At 48.4% G+C, this 26,822-nt stretch overlaps 1 protein-coding gene across 1 annotated transcript; it reads right to left on the bottom strand.

Moving 5' to 3' along the window:
* Positions 1-460: 460 nt before the first annotated feature.
* RIPK4 (receptor interacting serine/threonine kinase 4) lies at positions 461-23,619 on the bottom strand. Its single transcript, XM_075431658.1, has 8 exons — positions 23,365-23,619; positions 15,743-16,034; positions 7,657-7,805; positions 6,797-6,846; positions 5,569-5,727; positions 4,542-4,648; positions 3,800-4,052; positions 461-2,765 (listed from the first exon to the last, which is right to left on the bottom strand). Exons 1-8 carry the CDS (start codon positions 23,544-23,546, stop codon positions 1,588-1,590), a joined length of 2,370 nt encoding a protein of 789 aa, XP_075287773.1. The 5' UTR covers positions 23,547-23,619; the 3' UTR covers positions 461-1,587.
* Between the last annotated feature and the right edge of the window lie 3,203 nt (positions 23,620-26,822).

Genomic DNA, 26,822 nt, shown 5'->3' with positions numbered 1-26,822 from the left:
CTTGCCGTGGCATGCGTGGTGGGCACGCACCACCATGGAGAGGAGAAGCACCTGTATGGGCAGCAGCCAACAGTGAAGATGCAAAAGCATTTGACGTGGCTTCAAGGTGCAGAAGAAAACTAAACTCCCTGAACAGTTACAGCAGAAGAGGAAAGCATCCCAGCTGTACATCAACATCTGACACACATAAAGGCTAGGTTATGGGCGGGGGTATTCTATAAATTTACTCTCTAAGTAACACCACCTCTGTTCAAGCTCCTTCCTTTCCATCTAAAAGCTAAGGGGAACGTGAAACTGAGGACAGCCTCACGTGTCAAGAGTTTGGGCCTCAACATCGCTAAACACATTACAGTTGTGTTGTGCTGCTGCTGCTCAATGGGTTTTCAGCTGCTTTAACAACTACAGAATACAGCCAGATATGGAACACAATCTTTTATTAATAACAGATTGCATCTGAACTTTGAAAAGAGTGAAATTAAAAGGTGTATTAAAACATACCCACTCTAAGCAATCTATTTTCTTCAGCAGAAAAAAGCATACAACAGGTAGAAATACTATATACACAGTATATCAGTGTAGTCATCAGCCCCTCCAAACATTGTTTTGGAAATTGGTATAACGGTGTTAGAATATACCAGCCAGTTACAGTCCAGAATGAATTTTAGCTTCTGACTTTTTCATTTAAGACAAACCGCTAAGCACCTAGGTCAGCTTGCTGATCACAGAGTCACAGAATGGTAGGGGTTGGAAGGGATTTCTGTGGGTCGTCTAGTCCAACCCTCCTGCCGAAGCAGGGTTACCTACAGTAGGTTGTAGAGGACCTTGTCCAGGCAGGTCTTGAATATCTCCAGAGAAGGAGACTAAATCCTCAGAATCCATCTGAGGTGGTACTGTATAGGAAGGTACCAGTGTTCAGCTTTCACTTCTGCTTACGTATTTTTGGGATCCTGCCTTGTTAATTTCTGCCTCGTCCATTTTGAGTACAGGTAAAATCAGCAATCAATGTCTCCATTAAACAGAGCACTTTCTGACACCAAAACATGATTAACTGTATCTTAAAGGGTCCTTTCTTCATCTCTTGCATTAATTTCAAGCAGATTCGTGCTGTGTTTATTTTACGCTGGAGCCCAAAATACAGATCACTGCAATAGACCAGGAATCTATGCCATCCTCCCCCCCTTTTTTTTATTGAGGAAAATAAAAAAGCAGAATGTTAGTTCTTAAATTAGTTTGGCACATTTAAAAAAAATTAAAAAAAGCAAGGGGGAAACCCACACATTGCATCCTTCTTTCACAACATCCTTGGGAGGAAAATGTCCATATACAGACAGGGCAGGCACAGGCAGAGTGACTGGTGCAGACCAGGGCATGGCAGACTCCAGCTCTCAGCCTTACATCTGGCCTCAGTCCACGTGCGCTCTCACCCGCACACTCAAACACAAGTAGCTTCTGCTGGTTTGCACCTCAGTCCACCAGCTGACGCTGCTGATGAGTGGGTCACTGCACAACTGGAGAAGGCCCTCACGAGTCAAGCTCCAGCAGCCCTCTCATACCAGGTAGAAAGGTAGCGAGTTCTGCACCTTTTGCTTAGGTCTCACTTAACAACACCGTGACTGAGCTCTTACTGCTCTGCTGAGCAAGCCGTAGCAGGGTCTGACATGTGGGCCTTTGCATGTCAGTGTGAGCCCCATGCTTCAGAAGAACCTCAACTGTTTTTGTGTGCCCTCCTCGTGCAGCCAGATGAAGAGCTGTCAACCCTTCACTGTCAGCAAAATTGATATTTTCTGAACTGACAAGTTGTTCTACTACTTCAGAGTGCCCGTTTTCTGCAGCAAGATGTAACGCTGTCCTGTTTAAAGGGCCTCTGGCTAGCACACTGGCCCTTTCATCTATCAGCAACTTCGTTGTTGCTAAATGGCCGCTGCGAGATGCCAAGTGCAGAGCAGTGTATCCTTCCGCTGTTGCTGCCTCAATGTCTGCACCGTGTTTAAGGAGCAACCTCGAGGTGCTTGTGTGGCCAGTTTCAGCAGCTATGTGGAGAGCAGTCTGCAAGAGCGCGTTCTGTATGTTGACATCCGACTCCAGGTCTATAAGAAGGCGAGCAACACGGTAGTGTCCTCGTTGAGCAGCCAAGTGTAGCGAGGTCCTTCCATCCACGGTCTGCACGTCGACGTTTGCACCCTGCTGTTTGGCCAGAAGCTTTACGATGGGCAGATGACCTTGCCAGGCAGCATAGTGCAGTGGCACCCAGTCATCCTTTCCTTTGATGTTCACATTAACGCCTCTTCTCAGTAGGATCCGCACAATGTTCTCTTGGCCATACTGACAGGCTATGTGGATGGGGGCTCTGCCTTCAAAATCTACCTCATTTAAGGATGCATTCTTATCAAGCAGCATTTTGGTGCTGAAATCATCCCCGTTTTGGGCAGCAAAGTGAAGAGCAGTCCACTGATCCTCATCTTTGGCATTAACATTGATTTTCCTAGCCATAATCAGCTCCACGATGCTTTTAACTTTCTTCTCAATGGCTATGTGAAGAGGGGTGGATCCCTTCTTGTTGGTGAGGTTAGGATTAGCATTGTACAGGAGGAGCCATTTGACACATTCTTCTTGACCAGCTTCAACAGCCAAGTGCAAAAGACTGCAGTTCCCATCTAAAACAATATCAACATCTTGAGGCTGGAGGATCTTCATCAGCTTGCTGGTATCACCAGATAAAATGGCCTCCGTTAGCTTCCTCTTCTGTATGTCTGTAGTACCAATATCTAGGTGGATATAAAGAAGAAATTTTTTACAATGACGGTGGTGAAACACTGGCACAGGTTGCCCAGAGAGGTAGTAGAGGCCCCATCCCTGGAAACATTCAAGGCCAGGTTGGATGGGGCTCTGAGCAACCTGATCAACCTGATCCCATTGCTCACTGCGGGGGAGGTTGGACTAGATGACCTCTAAAGGTCCCTTCCAACCCAAACCATTCTATGATTCCATGAAAAAGACACCATCACAATTCTGATACCCATCAAACCTTAGTTGCCCACAGCTAACATATCTTGTGGCTTCAGCAATGGCTTGACTATAAAGAAATCCACTCCCCCACTAGTTTCAGAACAATTTTGGGTCAAATTTGGAGCCCCACTTACTCTTATTCTGTTTCTTGTGAAGTGAAGGAGAAACAATGCTGTGGTTGATCTCCCTGCGCTAATCATTGTTTGCCTAACTGGAAAACAGGTGCCCATTTTTTACAGCACTGGATTGAAAAGGGAGGGCCGCATGTGCAACAGCGGGGGTCTTTATAACAGTGTTCGTGGGGGCTGCTGAGAAGGTGGCTTGAGTCTTATCAAAAAAAAACCAAAACAAAACAAACCACAACACAAAAAAACGGTGCTCAGACTTGGGCTCAATATAACTGAAAAAGCCATAAACTCCGCTGACCTGGCTGGGCATTGGCTTTTGTCCCGCTTCGAGTGGGACACTAGACTAGGTGACCTCCCTTCCAACCAACCTCTACATGACAGACTCTGTAATTTTTAATCAGTCATTGACAGGAATTCACGTCTCTTCTATGAGATTTATTACTTGTCCTTAGATCATGTTTGGGAACCACCTCTTTTTTTTTCTTTTTTTTTAAATTACCACCTCCAGTAAACAAATTCCTAGTGCTGACAGCAAGAGAAAGCAAGGCTAACAGTGATTTCCAGAACGCTATTCTTTACCTGACTACTCTCCAACTCACTGACTCCCATGCCCCAGTCTAAACAACTACAAACAAAACAACAACAAAGACAAACCTGACCATTACCTGAACTCTCCCTTTCAAAGGAAAGGGAAAGGGAGCCTCTGGATGAAAAAGCTGAATCTACAGATGAAACTCCTGAAAGCCGCTTGTCACTGGAGGCAAGCTTGGACTCAGAAGAGCTGCGGCTGAGATCCTCAGGGCCTTCCATAGTCTGTGAAATCCCCGAATCCAGCTGGGACAACAACTCCGAGAGACTGTAATCCTTCACTGACGGTAGAGCAGGCTCCTGCTTTGGCTGGGGTACCGCAGACATCCCCTTCAAGAGAAGCACACGAGCTTTTTAGCAAGGTCAGTGAAGAAAATGGAGAACGAGGCCCTACTAAGCTCGTTAGTTTGCAGGTAGCCTTTAAGCTATTATTCATATTAAATGAAACCTATGAATTTTCAGATGCAGGAGGGCAGCTTTCATCAGCACTCACACAGCCATTAAAGCCGCCTGGCTCTTCTGTCTACAGCGTTTTTTAAGATCAGTCACACCCACATAGTTCCAGCCTTTATTTCCTAACTGTCCTGCTCTCCCTCAACAGTTTGAGAGCCGCTTGCACTGTGCTGAGGTTCTCCTGAGCTGGTCCATGCATCTGCTGTCACTTTTGCATTCCAGTCCTTCACCAAGACCTGCTTCTGCCAGGCAAGCAGGTCCTCAAAAGCAGCAAAGAGAAGGTCGCCTGGGAAGTCACAGGTCACAGAGGAGCCCGCTCCTCACTAAACCTATTGCACTTGAACAAGAGTCGGCAAGAGCAAATACCTCAGGCTGCTGCTCTGGGGAATTCTTGGTGTCCAGGTCCTGAGTTATCATCTCTTTGGTTTCATCTTCTGGTTTTTCACAAAGGGCCTCTGTTTCTGAAGTGATTTCTTTGAAGAAAGCAAGAGAAGGTTTTGAGGGTTTGTTTTTTGTTTGTTTGTTTGTTTTTATAGGAGACTTAGATCTGAGGTGCCCTGCTGCCTTTCTCTATCATTAAGCGCGTAACAGCTTCGAGATACTGTGGGAGAAAGACTCAAATTTTAAGGATTCCATCTAACACCTCCTCAGCAGGTACAAGGGTGTAGCTAAGCAAAGAGTGCACAGGGCTGCCTGAACAATTGATTTTCAAATTCAGACCAGACTGATGCTACGTGGCGGCTATGCTGCAGGACTGTGAAATGGGAACCAGTCTACTGCTGGCAGACTTCAACATATGTTTTTAAAAAGGTAGGATCCCTCTTCCCTTCAGTCCCCATACCTCATTTGGGCAGGAGGAAAGGGAGGATGCAAATCTCTCCCATTACTGCTAAACGAAGCTACCTGGACATAGCACTGGCTGCACCCTTCTGTGCATTTGAATTCATAACAGGTGCTTTGGGCAAGTTCAAACCTTTCACCAGAGTTGCCTTTTACTGGCAGAAAAATGATGGTACAAGTTGTTTTGTTACAAGAAAACAATTTCTCAGCATACAACAGTAAATGTCAAGAGCCATGGCCTTCAATGCTTTGGTATGGTGAAAGCCACACCAGCTGCAGCTTGGCATGTGCCCTGATACACACAATCAGAAATGAACATAAGGGCTCATTCCTGACGTGTTTACATAACATCGCCATGGTCAGACTTGTCCCCAGATAATCCCTTCCTCCACAAATGAATAAGCGCCCTGTATCATTGTCTCTACCATACAATGTGCTCTATTTGTTCTGTCACAGAGGCTCACAGCATTTATCCCAAGGATTAAGAGAGTCCTGAGCAATAACGTGACTCACAGAAGAATAAATGGGCAGCCAAGTTACGAGGAAATCTTACCTTGAAATGTTGGACGTTCACCAGGATCATCTTGCCAACATTTTTGCATTAGTTTGATCAAGTTATTACATGAATGAGGTCTGGATTTGGAAACAGCAGGTAGCTCTGGGCGGTGGCCTTTAACTACTTTTACCATAATATGTAAAATGTTGTTTTCCTCTGTAAAGCAAAAAGCACACAAATCAAGCTCTCCCAGCAAAAGGAATGGTTTCTCTTTTATCTAAGAGCATTAACAGTGTATTAGACTACAACTCTGTTTTCATGCATTTTTTCTAGATTTAGAGTGCTTTCTTTTTCCCTGTTGATAAAAGAAGTTGGTCTTCTGCTCCCACAATACACTCGTCAATGCAGTAACACCTACTTCCCATGCATCAGTTAAAAACAATTGTCAGAGGGTGACTGTGTTCTTTTTCCATCCATAAAAGACACAGAACCAAAGAAAAAAACTCGAACAGTTCTTTGCTACCTCTCTTTGCATTTCCGTATCTGCTGTAAGAAAGCCGAACCACAGCTTTTCTTTAGACCAGGGGCCTGAACATTGCATAAAGGTGAAGGAAGAACACAAATCAAGCGGTGCAGTAGTGTGGCTCTTGACTCTGAAGTCAACCATTGGGCGCTCTCACTTGGAGAAAAACTAATAGCAGGCTGGAACCTGTTCAGACATGTTTGCTATACATAGGCTAGTCATACACACAGGAAAAGTCTTAAAGCATAAATAGCTGCCTGCTGATCGGTACATTTACTGTGGGGTGGAACAAGGCTTATTCTCACAGACAGCTTGCCTTTTTTTTTTTTTTTTTTAAAGAAGAAATCTGTACCCACAATCTACAAATAAACTACAGAACCCCTCTACAGAGGAGCCATTTCTGAAAACAGTGCAGCTGCCAGCCCGTTGGCTTTGCTCTGCGCTGTTCCTCGCTGGCCACACACGTGTCAGCAGTCTGCGCGGGCCACGCGCTAATCTGGGTCCGTACAGCAAACTCCAGCAGAAGCCAAACGGTGCAGAGTGGGGGTCCCTGCGGCAACATGGGTTCTGTCTTCACGACGGAGCACACAGGAGGACTCACATTTGTGCTGAGAATTTGAGAGCTTAAAAGCGTCTGCCACACCAGACTGTAGGAATTTGGAGGACATGCACGTAATCCAGGGGTGGTGCGCCAGGAAGCGTGCTTATCAATGGGAGAAAGGGCAGAAAATTCCAGCACAACCCACAATACATCAAACTTACCTGCAAAAGGCTTCTTCTGTGTAAGAACTCCCCAAACCACGATGGCAAAGCTACAAATAAATGCAAAAAAAAAGTATTTCTAGAAAAGCTATAAAAAAAACCCAGTACGAAAGCCAAAAAACCTCACAGAAGTATCATTTATTTTCCTAAGTTCTCTTTCCTTGTCCTTCATGTCTGCATCTAATTCAGCTGATGAACACGCACAGCCAGATGCAGTCAAGAACCACAATTTGAAAGTCTAGTTTCCGCAGGGAAGAACCCGAGGCAGCGAACACGGGGATTTGCTGGAGGCTGCCGAGTTCTTGGAAAAATTTACCAACTACCCCACACCAACACTGACAAAATCAGAGAGCAGCAAAGCATTACCGTGGATTTCATTTACTACTTCTGCCCTGCAAGGCGACTTTAAAGAAATGCATTCCATTTAGAATATGACATGTCTTTTAATCTACAGCTATGATTTCCGTTTCTTAATAACCTCACCATGAAAGAAGAACCAAAGACCTAGTGATGAAATCCACTGAAGATAACTATGAATTTTGTCACAAACTCAAAAAGTAGGTCAGGATGTACCTTTTGATGGGGAAACTGAAGGTGGGCAGAATGCCTCCCATGCCAGCTGCCAATAAATAAGTGTTACTTGGAATCATCACACTCAAGACCCAGGATCAGCTGCAGTTTGTTAAAAGGCCTCTACCCTATAAAGACTTTGCAAAAAGCAAAGCAAACGTGACCCTTTGCAAAATGAAGTTCAAACTAGATTTAGGGGTTTCATGCTCAGTTAGGTTACATAACCAGAAAAAGGTCTCATTTTACAGTATTACTTAAAGTGCTTTTACGTGTTTTCATAGCCAACTGACCTGTACACATCATGTTTGGTGTCAAAACACCTGTTTTTCTCTTTGATGCGCTCTGGAGGGAGGTACGCAATCGTGCCACACAAGCCATCCATGCTGATGTCATGGGAATGGGACAAGCCATTGCACTTTGCAAGTCCAAAGTCAGAAATCTGCAAAAAATGGAGGAGGAAGAGAAGTGTGTGCTACTTTTAGACTCTGGAGGTGTTAACAAAAAATTTTTGGTAAAGAACGACAGATGTAACCAGGGTGACCCAACAAAATAGAGAGAGCTGCCGTTCAGAAATACTAAGCTAAGAAAACATCTCTGTAAGCATTATGCGATGTTGGGCTTTTCTTTTTTTTTTTTAGCTAACCATAAAAAGGCAAGCAGTTTCTTGCAAGCAGCAGCATGTTAGCCCATTACATAGCAAAAAACAACAAACAGTCAAGACAATTTATTGTAATTTTAAACTAGTCAAATTTAGCTAGTACAAACTACTTTAATATAATTATTGGTCCTGCCACCCCCTTTCCCTGTGTAACCTCAATGCTGTATGCTATGTTTTAGTGTTCTGAGCACCTGTTTTCCGACCACGAGCTCTCCAACGAGTGCAAGAGAATTGCTCTTTCAGACATCACTGTTACACTGACCATGCAACAAGCGCTAAGACCAACACCAGAGGCACCAAGGGTTAAAAACACCCAAACCCAAGCCAAAACACACACACACATATCAAAAACCCACACAGGGAATTCTTTTTGGCAACTAGAAGATATGGCAAGTTGGTGCAGTGACGCAGTGAACACAGCTGAAATGAACAAGTGACAGCAAGTTTATAAAAAGGAAAACACACCTCCACTTTAATTTGAAGTGTCAAAGAAATATGCATTCATTTGCTCTCAAAGGCATACCAATCATCAAGCAAACAGATAGGCAAGGAATTTCCTTTGTCTTCCTTATTTCCCACTGGTCAAAAATGTCTATTATGCTAAGTGGAAATTTCAAGAAAAGTCAAGTCTTTTTGGACCACTCAGCCCCCTGATTTTTGTCCGCATGTTAGATAAGGCTTCTTCCCCCTCCCCTGCCCCCCACCCAACTTATACATTCTTTTTATCTAATAAATACTCAGGTTTTTCAATGACTCATTCCCCTTTTGATCTTCACAGCTTCTCCTTTGAGAAAGTTCTCCCTCAAAACAACAAGCATAATTAAAAAAAGCTTTTACTCTTTTTTTAAATAGGCTCCAACTTCACACTTTCAGAAGTTTCTGTCTAAAGATACCACAAAGCCAGTCGTAACATGCGTCCATTACTGGGAAGGGAGAAAACTGCTGCCAGCTTCAGCCTCCTGGAGAACAGGCAGGCTACACAGCCACTGGTCTTCCAGTGCTACGAATCTCCCTTTGCAGTGAACCCAAACAACGCGAGCCACACAGCTTCGGGAAGACCTTCTCCCAGGGACAAAGAGCTCAGTGGCAGCATTCTCAGGAGCTGCTGAAGCGCTGCACCCTAGCACACAGGTATATCCAACCTGCTGTCCATCTGCATCTCAGATCTGTAGGGTAATGTGGGAATGACTTGAGAAGACAGAAAAAGGGGGGTGGGGGAGGAAGGGAAAAGCGCAAAGTCATCTGGAGGAATAGTTTCTTGTGTGTGTAGGGATACACTCTCGGAGGGGTCTGCTGGCTGCCTCAGCAAGCCAAGCCGTGGAGTCCAGCAAGGCAGTAAGCAGTCAAGAAACGCAGATGCGCGAGCCAGCTGACCCTGGGAAGAGCCGAATCGACCGCCCCGGGAAGCGCTGCATGAGTTTGGGGCGCTTCGTGCTCCGCAGCAGAACAAAAGCACAACCCCAACATCACACAAGCCCGTGGTGTCAGGTTAATAAATGAACCAACCGCTGCAAGCCCGGACAGATCCGACTTGGCGAAGCACTGCTATCCTTTGATTAACGTGAGGCAGAGGCTTGTATACACCTCAAGAAATCCATATGGCATGCAGGCATAATTAAAGTAATACACCTTCCTCTTTGTCTAAACAATACCGGGTTTCCTACTGTGTAAGTTAAGACATAAAGACGAAATACAGACAGCACAGTGACACTCCTGTGTTAAGAGCCACCACGTTCGCTGCGTCAGTCTAAGCCTAGGGGCTAAGCCAGGAGGCTGAGCACACTAGACAGAAAAGCTCTCAACCTACAAACCAAGAAACAGCCAAGGTACACAGTATACTCCCCCCCCCATGAAGCTAGAAAGAACTTTACCTTATGAACCTGCCCCTACCTACTGGGGAGGACTAGGTTTTATACCAATTAATAGTAAATTCATCTGCAGGGCAGAGCTTCAGTCGTATCAAATTCTGCAGAAAGCACTGGAAGTTGAAGAATTGTTATCTTTCAGACTGCAACAAAAGAGTAAGATCCTGCAGACAGTTTTTGGGGCTTTTATTAGTTCCTTTAGGGTAAATTTTCCACACTCCATAGGGCGCTTAGTCATGCAGTTTCTTTTAACATCACTGGGAACTGTGCAGTGGGTGGAAGACACAGCTTAACTTACCTATTTTGCCTTTAAATTGCTTGCCAGGTACCTGGTTCTGCAACGTGAGGCACCCTTTGCCAGTGAAGGCAGCGAAAACAGAGCACCCCTCCGCGCTCCTTCCTCCGCACCCCCGCTAGCCTTTGCAGCCCACCCCGGGACCTGCCCTGCCCCACCATCCGACAGAGCCCCGAATCTCCCTCCTCACATCAGCTACCTCAGGTAGATCCCGTCACGCTTCAAAAGCATACCTAATACCAGCAGAGTTAAGAGGAGACAGACTGCTTCATGCAAAACACGTGGTGAAGAGGTAGGAAGAAGAGAAAAAAACCCTTGGCCAAAGCCCACGCAGACAGTGGGATTGTTCGTGTTCAGACAGCTCACTCGGCCTCTGCTCTTTAAAGGTCTTCAGGAGAACGAACACATGAGCAGCGACTGGGGAGGAGAGCTGTGTATGTTTTCCTGCCCACTTCCCAGCAACACTCTATTTTACTGAGAGGGTCCAAGATCTGAAGACTTCCCCCTCACACACGCTTTGTTTTTTCAGTTTTGTTTGTTTTAAGTCAAGCATGCGGTGCACACAGGCCTTTCTCCGCTTCTGTCATTTGTGGATGTTTCCACTCTGGTTTGCAAAAAACACCCACTTGCAAAGTTTTAGATGCTTTGAGTTTGTCATGTTACTTTCTGGAACTTACTAGTAAATGTGCTCACGTAACTGCACTGGTTACTAAAGTCAACTATTCCCAAACGCAGCAGGGATCTAGCTCCCAGGAACAAAATTAGTGGTTGGAAAGTGCATTCACTGATGACTCCTTACAGGCCACTCTGAAGGGTGCACTTGGCTTCCGATGCTGCATGTCATTTTTCTGCAAATATGACTCAAGAACCCACTGCAATGGACTCGGGGACAGAGTTCACCAAAAGGTTTTCTTCATCAAATGCGTAACAAGGCCATCAGATTAATTTTTGATTGCTGCTGGCATAGCCAGTATTTGTCCCTGTGCACTTGGATATTGAGAATGTCACCACATTTGTATACAGGGTTTTGGGGTGTTTGGGGGGAAGCGGGGGCTTGGCCTTGCTTGTTTGTTTTTCTGAGAGTAGGGGAGAAAGGCTGGTTGCTTCAATTTTGTTCTTTAAGAAATGCCAGAAATTTTTAAAAGACTTACATGGGCCACAGATTTCGACTACTAAAAATTAGGAATAAAAATTAATTCCAAGCGTAGATACAACCAGCACCTGCACTCCAAACATACGTCGTTACCTCAGTGTTTATGAACAAACATCAGTTAGCTACTAAAAGAAGTCTTTCTGAAACAGACTGTATTTCCAGCCTGTCCTGAAACCTGAACTCCTCAAAACCCATTTCAGGTGTGATGTCTGTAATGCTGTCCTCAGAAGCGGCAGAACCCAAAGCCATGGTCAAACAGCCATTTTAATCCAGGGATGGTCTCGTTCCCTCCCCTGTGCCACCACAGTTAGATCAGTTAGAGAACTGACCAAGGTGAAAACCAGCTTTGTTAACTGGGATTGAAGAGCCACCTAGCAACAGCCCTAGGTGGAAACCTTGATCAGGAGGGGTGGGAAACAGGGTGAAGGGACACGCAAAACAGCAACGACTCTTCTGACTTCTAGTAACAGGAGAGCATTTGCAGCTGATTAAAAAAAACAAACAGTGGCTACAGCAGCTGGTCTAATAAAAAGAGACAACCGCTCTTTACCAGCCTGGCCTCTGGGTATTACTTTGGCCTACAGTTAATGACCCACATTAAGAAGCTTTCTGATAAACAACTTTGCTGTCTGGCTAGGCTTCTTCTAACTCCACGCTCAGAAATTTTGTCGCCCCTTCTCCAGCTGAACCAAATAAAGGTGAAGACCACAGAGGCAACCTATCCATGTTTAGCAAGATCACCAGTACAGCACAACACAGCAGCAAACTTCACTCTTCGCACTGGTTTAAACTGGAGCACCAGGGAAAAAAATAAAAGCAACCCCAGTGAGCTTAAAGCAGCGCACAGCTGAGACCAGCTCATCCCGATTCGAGTTCTTTAAAAACAAAATCTGGGAGATGAAAAATAACTGGTGGGATTTGCCCCTGGGTGTGCATGTATGCACACACACACACACACACGTGTGTATATATACACGACAAGATGAGGAGCTGCAAAACCACGATGAATAGGAGAAACAAGAATTTACAAATAAGGCTTTTCCCTAAAAGTATTAAGTTGCAGGCTGACTTAATTTTAAATACCTGAACAAAAAGTAGCACTCTTAACCATGAGATACTGAAGATAAGAAACCCGTGAAGTAGTAATAGAGTGAGCATGGGGGCAGGGCAGCTGGCAACAAGGTAGGGTAGAGATTACTGCATCGGGGGTGGGTGGGGGCGTGTGTATTCTCCTACCGAGGGCCCTGGAGAGAGATGACAGCGGAGCAGGGAACACCAGAGCAGAGAACGAGCAAACCAAGAGCGAGCTGACGAGGTCAGCGCTGGAATGTGGCTCTGCTTCCCCGGCGCCTGCTCCTTGCAAGCGATTGCCACATCACAGGGAGCTCAGGGGAGACATCCAGAACGGGTACGGAGGACAGGAGAGCTGAAGAACAGGCTCGTAAGATGTGGTTCAGTTAAGCAAAAACTAGGTGTCAAGCAGCCCGTTAAGTATTGGAAGGCTGCATATATGGACATTGGAGAAAGGGGCAAGGAGGATCTTGATACAAATAGAAGCAACAGGTTGAAATTGAAGAAATATAATGCAGGCTGATCACGGCCAGCAAAGCCTGCCTGGGTATGGAATAATCCTCCCAAGCAAACCACACTACTTAAGGCAACCAAGACAGAGTAGCATATGGAGAGGAAGGGAGCTGCCAGCTGAGGCTCCTGTCAATATTGAGCTCCACCACTACTTGCAGGGGAGGACCTTATAAATGCTTACAAATATCTTAAGGGTGGGTGTCAGGAGGATGGGGCCAGACTCTTTTCAGTGGTGCCCAGCGACAGGACAAGGGGCAACGGGCACAAACTGAAGCACAGGAAGTTCCGTCTGAACATGAGGAAGAACTTCTTCCCTCTGAGGGTGACGGAGCACTGGAACAGGCTGCCCAGGGAGGTTGTGGAGTCTCCTTCTCTGGAGATATTCAAGACCTGCCTGGACATGGTCCTGTGCAGCCTGCCGTGGGGTGACCCTGTTTCGTCAGGGGGGCTGGACTAGATGACCCACAGAGGTCCCTTCCAACCCCGAACATTCTGTGATTCTGTGAGGAGGCATACATGCACACATCCTGCAAAAACAGCAAAGCCTTATCTTGAGTTGTACGTGTTAGAAACATGTATTTAAAATCACCAAGGAATCCCTCAACATGCCTCTGAAAAAGTTAATATCTCTCTATCCATATCCCTGCTCAATGCTCAGGCTAATCTCGTCCTCTTAATTATCCTCCCAAGAACAAAATTCAGTACACACTTATGTAACACACAGGAGACGGCTTTATGATATGGAGGCACCCACTTGATGATAAGTTCTGTACAACACTACTGCATTAGTCATCCTCCTCACTTGGGTCTTTTACAGTAAGTGTTGTGCTCGTAAAAGAAGAAGGGTGTGTTTCCATTCAACTAGCAATAGGGCACAGAAGCATTTACAATGCACTGGACTGGGAGACCGCCTGTTTCCTGGCTCAAGGGCAAACAGTTTATAGAAGTCCTCTCTACCCCCAAACTCTTCCTTTACAGTCTGCAACACCTATTCACTCACCTTCGGATTCTATTAGGGACAGATCACCTACTAAATTAATGCTAACATTTAAAAAAAACACTTCAGTCATCAGCTCCATTAGCCCTCCAGCAAGAAAATGCACATTAGATGAAGCTGCAGGGTCTGAAACGTAATTACAAGTTTCACATCACACAAAAAGAAGGTTTGGGGCCACATTTTTAAACCAAAGGTGCCTCCCAGAATATCTACATCTCTTATTTCGCACATAGGTTTGTATGTCTGCTTTGCTGCTTGGAGGGGGTTCCAAGACACCTGCAGATGTAAAAGACTGCTGGCTGGGAAAAGGTTTGGATTAGACCGTTCTTTTCTGAACTGAATGGAAGGGGTCTGAAAACCTTCCTGTGTTTCATATACAGAGCAGAGCAAGTAGCAGTAGCTTAGGGATGTCAACAATGACCTAATCAGAAACTTTTGGTGTTTATTTTTTTTTTTTTACATTTCGCACTTTGCCCCTTGTATACAATATTGCACCACCCAATATAAGCTATATAGTAGGCAGAATACCAGGCAGCATTTCAACCTCTTGAAACAGGGAGAAAAATAGAGCCTTTATATCTTGGCTCGTGGATGACTCAAGAACGAGGAATTTAAGAAGTTATGCAACCAAGCACAAACTTCGGGTAAATAAATATTTTGCGAAGGCCTCTCAGCGCCAGTGTGTGAGAACACACTTCCAACACTTCGGACACCAATGTTCTGGCCATAATACCATGGACCACCTGTAGATGCCTCCTATCTCAGAAGGAAAATCCTTCGAAGAAGTAAACCACAAAGAGGTCTAGTAAAGAAGCTGATACTGTCACAGGTGTGATTTCATTAGAGGCACACGCCTCTTATGGCTCCAACCGTCATGTGACATCAGGAGAAATGTTTTCATTTCATGAAAATGCCCTTTTTAGAATGGTACAGGCCAAAGCCATTTGGCCAGTTTGAGGGGGACAGGAAAACGGAGCAGATGGATGACGGCACTGATTAAAATCTATGACAACTTGTACTGAGTTATATAAGCCAGCCAGCATGATTAATCCTGCAGTCCTAAGGTGAAGAGTTTGGCCACTGATTTGAAAACAGTCAGGAAAAATACGTATTTCAGCCTCTTTCTTCTCCAGCAGCAAAGTCCAGAAAGCAAGCACGGCCTCCCTAGTCCAGCTGTCATAACAGAAGCTTCAACAGAGAATGCTAGTTTTTCTGGCTTACTCTGGAAATGGATAATGAAAAGGATTTCATACTGATACAGCCACAAAAATTTCCTTAAGTGACCTCCAGTACACATAAGCAGTCAGGACAGAGATACTTCTTCAGTGTATATGCTCTGAGCAAATGAAAGAAGAAAAAGAGTTGCCTCAAGGAAGGCTCCTCTGGACTCCAGCTGTGAATGAGATGTGGGTATTTAGTGGGGCGTACAAAGCCAGAAGGGCCTAGACAGAATACAGTTACCTCTGCGAGCCGTGGAAGCGGCGTAGATGATTCAGAGGTTCACACTGCTTTTCTTTCCCTGCCTCATGACCTTACTGCAAGGAAGTTTACAGCAGGACCCATGAGGTCTCAAAACCAGAGTTCACTATGCTAGCACCCTCCCAAAATTTCAGGAGAACTCTCACAAGCTTCCTAATTCTACCTCTATGTACCAAAATGGTGCATAAATCAGGTAGACGAGTTTGAGGATTGGAGTGGTTGGGTTGCTGGGCATTTTTTAATTGAAAAGGAATGCTGCTGGTTTCTCTCAAGCCTTCGAATTTGGGAGGAGGTATGCAGGAATATCCAAAAGTGAGTCCCTGGCACAGAGCGCCCAGTGCGTACCTTGACATGGTAGTGGGCATCGAGCAGGATGTTAGCAGGCTTCAGGTCCAGGTGGAGCAGTGGAGGCGACATGCAGTGCAGGAAGTTCATCCCCACTGCTGTCTCATGGATGATTCGGAAGCGCAGTTCCCAGGGCAGAGGTTCGGAAGCCAGGAGCTTTTCCAGAGACCCCGTTTCCATGTATTCCATGACCAAGCCAACCGGCTCTTTACAGATGCCATAAACAGGAAGGATGTAGCGAAACTTTGCCATTTCCATCTTCCTGGCTTCTTCCAGTAACTCCATGCGCTCCCTGGGTAAAAGAGAACAGATGTGAGGGACGGAGTAGCTGTTTCTTCCTCCTGCCCAAACAGGCACAAAACACTTCTTATGAAACTGAACACCACATTTCATGGTCACCCCTTGCCTGAACCACGCTACATCTCACCAGCCTGTACCCCAGGCGTGTTTCCACATTTACTAACTTTGTTTTATGCTTCTAATGGCAGGCAGCTCACAGCTGCTGAGCCACAGGCAAGCTGTACGCTGCAAGAGTGCAAATATCCCTCGCGTAAAGCCCGTCTCCCTGCTTTGATGTTTATGCTGTGCTGTTCAGAACAAGGGCGATACATGTAGAGCCCAGATTTACCACTGCTGTAACTCCTTGGGCTAAAGTCATTAACTTTTTGTGAGTCATCAGACTGCGTTAATGAAGAGTGAGCACGGACAGCATTGCTTCAGCTGCCCTGCTAACCCTGGCTGCCCGCGCACAGACCTGGGCCTTGGGGGAAGAATCCCCAGCTCCCACCATTTCGGGGGAGGCAAGCTGCCTGCTGTGCCTAGGGGGGGCACAGCAAAAGCCCCTTTGTCCGCAAAACCAAGATCTGGCAACTCCAGTACTACGCTCACTGGGGCTCCAGCGGACGCCGAAAACTCCTGGCACGCCGTTTTCGGTGATGTAACGGGCCCGGCACTGGCACGTGTGATGAGCACCTCTGGGCTGCTGATGGGTGGCTTGAGCCTGACCTTGCAGAGCACGAGGTGTTCGTCAGCCCAAGCTGCAGCCTCCCAGGTCAAGACTCTTAATTGCCGTGCCCTCCTCGGGCACCTGAGGCGCGGCCTTCGGGCTGCAACAGTCGGAAAGTGGAAAAAAGGGTCCGTTCTCTCCCAACGCCGGCTGCGCCCATGAAGAGGAGCCACATGTGACGGGTGAAAGCACCTTCAGTCTGTCAAAACCCACGTTGTTAGTGACAATGGGCAGTAGCCAGAGCAGCTTTAGGCCACGGGTGCTGATGCATTGCTGTCGCTGCCACCCACCGATTCGCAGAACAGGAGGCAGGGAGGCCAGCTAGATAATACCTGCTGAACAGATCCTCTCTTATCACACGACAGCCCTTGTAACGTACCCAAGGTGTCTACACTGATTAACGGAGAAGAGTACCCAAAGTGGTAGGACAAAGTTTTAATGCAGACCCCTGGTAAACAGACACTCCTACTTTAAAAGGGAAAAAAACATTGCTTTGACACTCTCCCACCCCATGCAGGTGTTTTGAGATGACCAACTCTCCTGGAAGATGCCAGGGTTTACACATAAAGCTCAGCAAGCGCATTTGCAGGAGCTACAACAACCGATGGAAGCAAGAAAGGTTCTCATACCCCTGCCAGGCAGAAAGCTCTCTGCCACCGGCCCCCTCCGACAGCTCCAGAGATGCCCAGGGACCGATCCCGACCCAGTCGCAGTTTGTGCCCTGTGCCGCTGACAAACGATGCTGGCTCCCACCGCTAACAGCTCAATCAAGCTTTTTTCTTTTTTTAAAAATCCAAGGCCAGCTAGAAACACTCTCTTTCTATAAACAGAAATGCCAAGACCAACCTTAGCGGGGTAAAGTCTCGCCTTGCCGCGTGTCCCCCTGATGCCTGGATGACCCAGGGGACAGCACGCTCCACCCACGCCAAAACGCGGCCTGCGAGGGACCCTCAAGTGCTCCCGCGTGGGAGCGATTTCGGGACCCCCCATTTAGCCCTCCGCCTCTGCGCTAGGACACTCCCCTGCCCTGTCCCTTTCCCTCCGCTTCCCCACAGCCCGGTGCCGCTGAGATCTCATGCGAGGGGCGAGTCTGGCCTGGCAAGAAGCAGCAGACCCGTTTCAGCGGCAAGATCAGGCTGAAAAATGGTTCAGAGGGTCCTACACACTGGGAGGAAAAAAAAGATAAGGGAAATCTTTTCTCTCTACTAACCACGCTGGCTCCTGCTGCTCCCTACAGCAACTTTCTTGTGAAATAATTGCCTTTGTAGACAAGTACTCAGTTTGCTCTTTGGCACGCTGGAAGGGAGCGCCGATGAATAACACGACCAACTCCTTGCCCCCAAGCCACGTGCATAGCCAGCATAATTCACCAGGCTTCGGCGCGGGCTGAGCTCTGGAGTCAGGGATGTAAAATACCTGTCTGAGCCCTCCAAGGCAAGGCAAGAACGCAGCAACAGCTAAAGCCTAACAAGAACCACTAGACTCCTAGGGACGGGGTTCCCGGGCTCAGCGAGCACCACCAAAATCACAGGCGTCAGCTGCTTGAAATGGTCCATTTTCCCCAATGAAGAGAGAATTCCCAGTTTTAACAAAATTTAAAAAGCTCCCTTTCTGCTTGGACCAGACCGAGTTTGAGTGAATTAACTGACTAATTATCAGCCAAGTGCCCTTTATCTAATTTGCCTGTTTAACTAAAACCCCCATACAACAATTGCCACCTTTAGCATCTTCCCATACCCAGAGTGTTCAAAACTGAATCAGCGAGAGATTGCCAGGGAGACACGTCAGTTTTCAAATACAGGCTGCTGTCACCTTTAGCAATCAGAAAAGGGAAGAAGACAGAAGAAACAGAGCCAAAATACAACTCAGTCATTAGCCAAGAGCTGGAGTGCACTTGCATTAATCGTATTAACACAAACAAACAGCTCGTTAAACCGAGATCTCCTCCATCAGGCAAAGATGAAAGGTCTTTCCCTTTCCTTTTCCCTTAGCCAAGGCACTGCTGGCACTCAGCACAGTCTTAGGTGTTCTCCATGAGCCTCAATACACAAGTGTTACAGGTATCCTTCAAGCTCACACTCAACAGATCAAACGGGCGGTGGGGTGGGGGGTATGGGGCTCAGTTACTCCCAGTGCTTAGAACTTATTCTGCGCTATCGCCAAAAAATGCTTCCTTGCAAAGTGCAGGAAAAGAAAAGTTCCTTATGAGTTTCTCAGTCAAGAGGCATGAGACTAGCCTCTGTTATAACAGTTTCTTCTTTAGCACCTACACGATTAAAGAATCAGAATTATCTTCTCTAAGCACCTTGGCTCCATTCCCCTTCCCCTCCACTACTAAATCCTAACACTATAGTTATAAAAACTAAAAAAAGACAAAGCTTGCACACAAGACAGCTGAGCTCATGTAAATCACGGGGTGCACACACTTTCCTTTATAACAGTCTTAGGGGACAGGGGCATACACAGCAAGATATCTAGCGCTGGGTTCGGTGCCAAACAACATCTTTGTCAGAGAAGAAGTCAATGACAGATCTCCCATTTTCAAAGCAATTAGAAGCATGACATGGATGGGGGGACCTCTGACATCCCCAGAGCATCTTTGAAGGTTTGGAAACCTTTGAAGCAGCAGAGTTAGAAGAAGTCTGCTTCTGCTCAAAGTCAGACCCCATATGCTGGGAATGCATTCTTTGGATTCTGCTGGACAGACAAGGGACTTACTCCTGCCCTCCGCCTCACTCCCCAGGGACCAGGGCCCAGCCCTTGCACCGCAAACCCTGCCACAAGAACAGCAAGAATTACGACTATACCCACATTTGCATGCATCCAATCTTTATGCCCTAAAGATAACACTGTGTTATAAAAATGCAACTTTAAACTCACAGGGCAGTCCTTGTAGTTTTCTATTCCCCCACCACTACCATTGCATTTCCCTACCATTGCAGCCTGACACAGAACAGTTAAAGCTGCTCCAGAGAAACTCAAAAGGCCCTGAAAACCTGTGGTGGGGCTGTTTCTGCGACCACCTCCAGACACAGAGCAGCCAGGCTTCTCCCAGCCCAGGGGAGACCCAGCCCTGCATAGCCACGCAGCTCTCCAGAGGGGAATGCAAGTCACCTCTTCACAAACTGCTGGCGGGGAAGATGGGGCCCACAAAAATACAACACCCTTGAATTTTTTCAGGGACTCTTTCATCTTCATCGTGGCAGGTGTTTAAATGCGTACAGTGACCTCTGCTCTGCAGGGTACAGCTTTAATGACCTTCACACTGCTGATCCTCAGAAAGGAACGCAAAGAAGAGAAGCGAAACCACTGCATGGTCAGGGTGGAGTATGTTGGGGGGGGGGGGGGGGGCAGGGAGAAGAAAATCCCTTCTTTTGTGTTAACACAGATCTCAGCCCTGCTAACAGATCTCTGCTGCACAGCCCAGGCAGGAGAGCTTACCCCAGACAGCTAGGCTCACCCCTGCTTTTTAAGGAGCACAAGTACTTAAGTTCTACCCACACATCCAGAGACCGCCAGAACAGACACCATTCACCTTTGCCACCTAAATAAATGCAGCATCTGCGAACAGCAAGGCATTTCTAAAACCTCCTAAATGTTCAAGTCCTACTCAACTCCCAAATCCCAGTCCTGCAGAGGGAGGTAGGTCCACGTAGGGCTTCGCTCATTTTTTGTCTCCCAATCAAGCAGGCAGAGCTCTCCGCCTCCAGGCCCTGTAGTCACCCCCACCGGATAACACCTCCAGCGAGGAGCCCTCTCTGGGCACCGTTACAGCGTTCACACTCGTTACAGCCTGCATGTGCACTCTCAGCTATAAGAAACCCACACAGGCTTCCAGGCTGGCCTCTCCGAGCTCGTCACCCTTTTTCTCTAGACCGCGCTTCCATCCCAGCCAAGGGGGGTACAGAGATGAGACTCTGCGCTCTCCACTGCAAGCCCTGGGCGAGAGGCTCCGCCACCTTTCTGGGTCATGCACTGAAGCTCTTCTTCAGACTTCTCTTGAACCTCCTCATCCCGAGAGCACCTCGAGTCGCGCGTGGGAAATGTGATTTCAGGAGACGGAAAGTGGGAGCAAACAAGGTGTTAGGAATGGAATTTGTCTGGACCGCCTGAGAGGGCTTGGGCTTAGAGGTGAAAACACTTCTGGCTGTACACTCGGTTTTAATTCTGCTTGAGGCCACTTGGCTCTACGCTGTGGTAATTGCCAAGGGAACAACTTCAAATCTCTTACTGTCTGCAGAAGCACAGTAAGAGAGACTACAGAGCACTACCGCCACCAAGCCACTACAAACAGGGTTTTAATGTGGTACCAAACAAATAATAATAAAAAAAAGCAACTCTGCGTTTTTTAGTTAATGTTTCCGATACCACTGGTAGTTCTTCTAACTCTGCTGCTTCAAAGGTTTCCAAGAAACGGCTAGTCAAGTTAATCTCCTGGATTAGCAATCTAATTACACAGGCTTGTTTCAACCTGTGAACTGAAGTGGTAGTGTTTTACTTTGCCTGTGCCCCCCACCTGGCCCACCATTGCAATGGCACACGTTTCTTTGAAAAGCTTTGGGGAGAAAAGTCTCTTTGGAGGACAGCGTTACCGACTACTGAAAGGGGTTTGGTAGAGCAGCCTAAGAACCAAAGGAGAAGCATAACTAAATTAATTTCGCTGTATTTTTCAAAGGCCAGTGACCCTCCAATTTCTAATTAGTGCTCCCCTTAAGCATCTGAAGCACAAATTCTGCAGTAAATTCAGCCCCACGCCCTCAAGGTTCCCAAATTCTCACGGCATTTTTGTTTACTGCGCTGCATGTTCATACAGTCTCTCCGGCACCTGCACACCTCACAGCCACCGAGGGACAGGCGGTTCCCTATCGCACATTGAATAGATTAATATAGAGATTCGGTAGCAACTCTCAGAATTAACTGTTCATATTAAAATAGGTGACAACATCCTTTGTCTCAGACTGAATATTAACTTCTGAGTAAATTTCTAGATGTATTCTGCAAATCAAAAGTATAACGAATGTTCTAGCTTATGTTTAAGAGATGTTTTAATTTCAACTGCAAAATTAGTCAGCTACAGTACTATTTTGATTAGGCCTCAGTAAGTATCAAATCCGAAATCTGCTTTGAAGTATTAATGGCAGGAGGGCTTGCAGGTTAACCCAATCAAACACCCTCTGCTACTTTTAGGTCTTTTTCGGTTTTATTCACAGACAGCACAGTTACCTGACGTATATATTAAACTCTCCCTCTCCCCTTTTAAACAAGGAACATTTTTATCTTCTTTACGGTGCCGTATAAGCCGTGCCTACGGCAAAGTCAGCAACTCAGACAATGGGCAAGGTGCCCCGCTACCCTCGTCATCTTGCAGAAGACGGGCTTACAAGCGTTTCCAACCTCGGGCCAACCGATCTCCCTCCTCCCGCAGCAACCGCAACAAGGGAAACCTTCTGTGACCAAACCAACCCACATCGAAAAAGCAAACTGCAGAATGGGCTCGTGAGCTGGCGGGGATCCCAGAGATCAAGGTGGAGCTGGAAAAGCTCCAGGAACGCGACTTGGCCGTGTTCGCCTCCCTCCGCACAGATGCTGACCCGCTGGGAAATTGCTACTGTCCCTCAAAACAGAAAGGATGCTTCTGGAGATGCATCTGACGGCCTTCCTCTCCTAGGAGAGGCAAGCCACACTTGATAGCCCCCTACTGCAGGCGAGCACAGCGCAGCCGACCGTTCCCCACAACGGGCCACGGCTCGTTACGGTGGGCTGCTGAGCTGCGGGGCGTTCTCGACGTGCGGCATCTCCACCTGCAACGCAGTACGGCTCCACGTTGGGCCACCCAGCGAGGACACATCCCGGGCAGACGTGGGGAGAGGTGCTGGCCCTGAACCGAAGCCGGAGGCCGTATTTCCCAGCACGTTTCCTTCCAGCACCCGCTCCCGAAAGCCGGTGAGCCCGTGCCCCAAAGCCCCCCACGCCGAGCCTGCTGCTCGCCCCGCCGGCCTCTGCCACGCTGGGGTCACAGCCAACCCATCTGCTTTTCGCAAGGTGGGGAGACGAGCGGAGCGAGACACGGCGGGCCTGGGAACCCCCCTGGATCCCGTTTCCATCGCTGGCGCTTCCCGTTCGGCGCCGCCTTCCGCGACCTTCGGAGCGTCCGCGGGCGGGAACGCTTCAGCACAAGCCGACACACGCACGGCCAGGGCAGGGCAAAAACGCCTTCCGAGCGGCTCCGAGGAAGCGAGCGAGACCTGCTCCGCAGCCAGGCGGCTCTTCCCAGCGGCTTCTCCGAGGGAGGCCAGCGCCATGACGGGGTCACACGACCTCAGGGATGTTGGTGCGGGCTGGCGTGCGGCTGGGTTGGTTCGGTTCGCTTCTTTCCCCGGCGCGCTCCCAAGATCTGTAACTGTGGGGCTGGAGCGGTCGGTTTTGTCCCTCAGAAATCAAATTACTGAGCTGTCGGGGAATGGCTGAGGAGGGGGGAGCCCTCAGTCGCCCCGCGGCTTCCCGGCTGCGCGTACGCGCAGCTGGGAAGCCGCGGGGCGACTGAGGGCTCCGGGGTGCCTGGCAAGGATCCCTGGAGAGCCCCTTCCCTCCCCCGTCCCCTCAGTGGCCCTCTTACTTCTCGTCCACATGAAGGCTTGGCGAACACTTGATGGCGAGCCAGGTCTTCCAGTGGAGGTGCCGCACCTTGTACACCTGCCCGAACCCCCCGGAGCCGATCTTCTCCCAGCTGCCGAACTCGTTCTCCTCGAAGGTTTTCAGCAGTCCCATGGCCCACGGGGAGCCGCTCTCCCGCGCCATGGCCCTGCAGCTGCTGCTGCTGCCGCCGCCGCCGCTCCGCAGCCCGGCACCGCGGTGCGCAGCGCTGCCGCCGCCCGCTCACCCGCCCGCCCAGGTGAGTCAGGTGCGCCGGGGCGGCGTCACTTCCTGGGCCGGGCCCGCCGCCGCGGGGTGCTGGCAGCGCGGTCAGGGGGCGGCCGGGGCCCGCAGGCGGCCGGGGCAGCGCTCGGTGCTTCCCTCCCGCCCGCTCGGTGCCCCGGCAGCGTGTCCGGAGCTCCTCGGCGAGGAGCGCCGCTGAATTGTGGCAATGAAGCCGTTAAATAAAAGGGGAGGGAAGAGCCAGCGGCCGCCGGGCTGCCTTTGCCCCCAGGCAGGGCCTGCTCCGGGCACCCCGGCGGGGCCGCGTCGCTCCGAGGGGGGGAATCACAGAATCACAGAATGTTAGGGGTTGGAAGGGACCTCTGTGGGTCATCTAGTCCAACCCTCCTGCCGAAGCAGGGTCACCTACAGCAGGCTGCACAGGACCTTGTCCAGGCGGGTCTTGAATATCTCCAGAGAAGGAGACTCCACAACCTCCCTGGGCAGCCTTTTCCAGTGCTCCGTCACCCTCAGAGGGAAGAAGTTCTTCCTCATGTTCAGACGGAACTTCCTGTGCTTCAGTTTGTGCCCATTGCCCCTTGTCCTGTCGCTGGGCTCCACTGAAAAGAGTCTGGCCCCATCCTCCTGACACCCACCCTTGAGATATTTATAGGCATTTATAAGGTCCCCTCTCAGCCTTCTCCAGGCTAAACAAGCCCAGCCCCCTCAGCCTTTCCTTATAGGAGAGATGCTCCAGTCCCCTCATCATCCTCGTAGCCCTCCGCTGGACTCTCTCCAGCAGCTCCTCATCTTTCTCGAACTGGGGAGCCCAGAACTGGACACAGCACTCCAGATGGGGCCTCACTACAGCAGTGTAGAGGGGAAGGAGAACCTTCCTCGACCTGCTGGCCACACTCCTCTTCATGCATCCCAGGATGCCATTGGCCTTCTTGGCAAAAAGGCCACATTGATGGCTCATGGTCAACTTGTCATCCCCCAGCACTCCCAGGTCCCTCTCCACAGAGCTGCTCTCCAGCAGGTCTGCCCCAAGCCTGTACTGGTGCATGGGGTTGTTCCTCCCCAGGTGCAGAACCCTGCACTTGCCCTTGTTGAACCTTATCAGGTTCCTCTCTGCCCAACTCTCCAGCCTGTCCATGTCTCGCTGAATGGCAGCACAGCCTTCCGGTGTATCTACCACTCCTCCCGGTTTTGTGTCATCAGCAAACTTGCTGAGGGTACACTCTAACTCTTCATCCAGGTCATCGATGAAGAAGTTGAACAAGACTGTTCAAGAAGACCCTCACCGCCTCGGCCTGCAAGACGTGGGCCAGCCTGCTCTGGGGCTGGGGGCTGTCCAGGGGGGCTCTGAAGCAGCAGCCTGTGGTGCGCCTCTGGTTTTTAGTTGTCCGTGGGAGCAAGAGCTGTGATGATCTCGGGGCCCGAGCCCTTCGGGGGACCAGGTGCTGCAGCTGGAAGGAAGGAAGGAGCCTGCAACCCCTGACACGTATGGTGACAGCACAGAGGCTGTTCCAATAGGCGATGTGACCTTCACTAACGGTTAATAAAGCTCATGTGTGTTTGTTACGCTGGATATCGTCAGACTGGAGCTGGTTGTCCTAGGCAGTTAGCGTGTGATCATTTAATCTGGCAGGTTAGGCAACAGACAGAGGACAATGTGTTTAAAGCTAGGGTGGTAGTGGTAGTCAGTCTTGCTTTTGCAAAGCTCCACTTAAAAAGAACCTATAGAAACATTTAATCACTTTCAAAAGACCTGGGACATCAAGTCACTTCTCAGGGCTTTATTCTACATGGACTTGTTCCTGCTTAATTTACTCCAGACTAAACTAAACAATGGCTTACTCTGAGAAGATCTACATACAAACAAATCAGGAATAAGAAATAGCTGTGTGCAGAGACAAGCCCTTAGGCCACCCATGTGACCCAACAATACTCCCCTGTCGGACCTCCTTCTCCTGGCTACCACCCTGACTTGCTCATTGCTTTGGTTTGGGACTTCAGCTGCCACTGGACCAGCGTGGAGAGGCTGCCGTGCTCTCAGGGAGCTCAACTTCAGCTGGAGCAGTCTGGAGAACCAGGGCCTTGGGCACCGTATCTTCTGGAGGCGTGCACGGCTTCGTTCCAAACAGCACAACTGATATTTTATCCCACTGATGATACATTGCCATTCAAACTCCTGTTTCACTGGGAAGATGGCAGAAGCTGTAACACTAAATCAGTTAGACAAAACCCAACTTGCACTGAGTCGGGAGTTGATTTTAAGCCAGAAGTGGACTGTGTGCCTTCTCCTTGCACTGTGATTTGAGAATTAATTCAACAAATGCCAGTGACAGTGAGAGCTCACGACAGAACATGGAAAGAGCTCATCTAAGAGAATTTCCATTACTTCAGTGCTTTCAAAAGGGCACATTTTGAAATGTAAAATTCCCATCTGAGGCGCTTAGAGAACTGGCTGCCCAGCCTCTGAGCTTGTAGTTGGTGAAGTGTAGGAAGGCTGGAAAAGGGCACCAGAAAAGCTTGTCTTCAAGAGGCAGAAAAAGAAGGTGGCAACAGAATTCCACCTCCACCAGAGCAGTCAGGACCCTGACTAAAAAGACAGAAATAAATAAAATATGCTAATAGCTAGCCAGGCTGACAAACACCACTCAATACTAGGTTTACTGAGAACGAATCATGCGAAACCAACCTAATGTATCTTTTCTGTGGCAAGGTAACCAGTCTTGTCTAACTCCTCCTCTCCCATGCACGTACTTTCGCAGGGGCATCACAAAGACAACTATCTCACTCTGTTTCATTGTCTTGCAGTATTTCTCGGTCCTTTCAGAGAACAGAATTTAATCCTGTGCTTTAGCCTTTTCTCTTTAGAATAAAATCCTTCTAAAGGGTTGCTTGGTGTGTATGAGGTCAACCAACCTGAAGCTTTAACAGGTTGTAGGGCACCTTTCTCCTGTACCTTAGAGCTAAAATGTTGTGCTTCAATGTTCTGCGAACAGATAGCAGATGGCAACGATGCAATAGCTTTAAAGCTGATACAAAAGAGCATTAATTTGCAACATGCAACTTTCCGAAAGATAAAACAAAAATCTGTTTGCCCACTCTGCAAACATTTAAGCCATGCTTAAGTTTTTGTGCACAAGCGGGTGCGATGCTGCAGTTGGCTTAAGCCAGCCTAAAATGACATTGTCTGTGAAGGAGGCTGCC

The sequence above is a fragment of the Opisthocomus hoazin genome, chromosome 1 (genome assembly GCF_030867145.1).
Source record: "Opisthocomus hoazin isolate bOpiHoa1 chromosome 1, bOpiHoa1.hap1, whole genome shotgun sequence".
Classification (NCBI taxonomy): Eukaryota; Metazoa; Chordata; class Aves; order Opisthocomiformes; family Opisthocomidae; genus Opisthocomus; species Opisthocomus hoazin.
The sequence above is the reverse complement of the archived record's forward strand: the minus strand, read 5'-3'. Positions and strand labels throughout refer to the sequence as shown.

What these genes read in the sequence shown, in the direction of transcription:
- RIPK4 (XM_075431658.1), bottom strand. Translation starts at nt 23,546, where the DNA reads ATGGCGCGGGAGAGCGGCTCCCCGTGGGCCATGGGACTGCTGAAAACC. An exon ending in AGCCTTCATGTGGACGAGAA is followed by an intron (nt 16,035 to 23,364) that starts GTAAGAGGGCCA and finishes TCTTTTACCCAG; the next exon opens with GGAGCGCATGGAGTTACTGG. An exon ending in ACAGAAGAAGCCTTTTGCAG is followed by an intron (nt 5,728 to 6,796) that starts GTAAGTTTGATG and finishes TTTGCTTTACAG; the next exon opens with AGGAAAACAACATTTTACAT.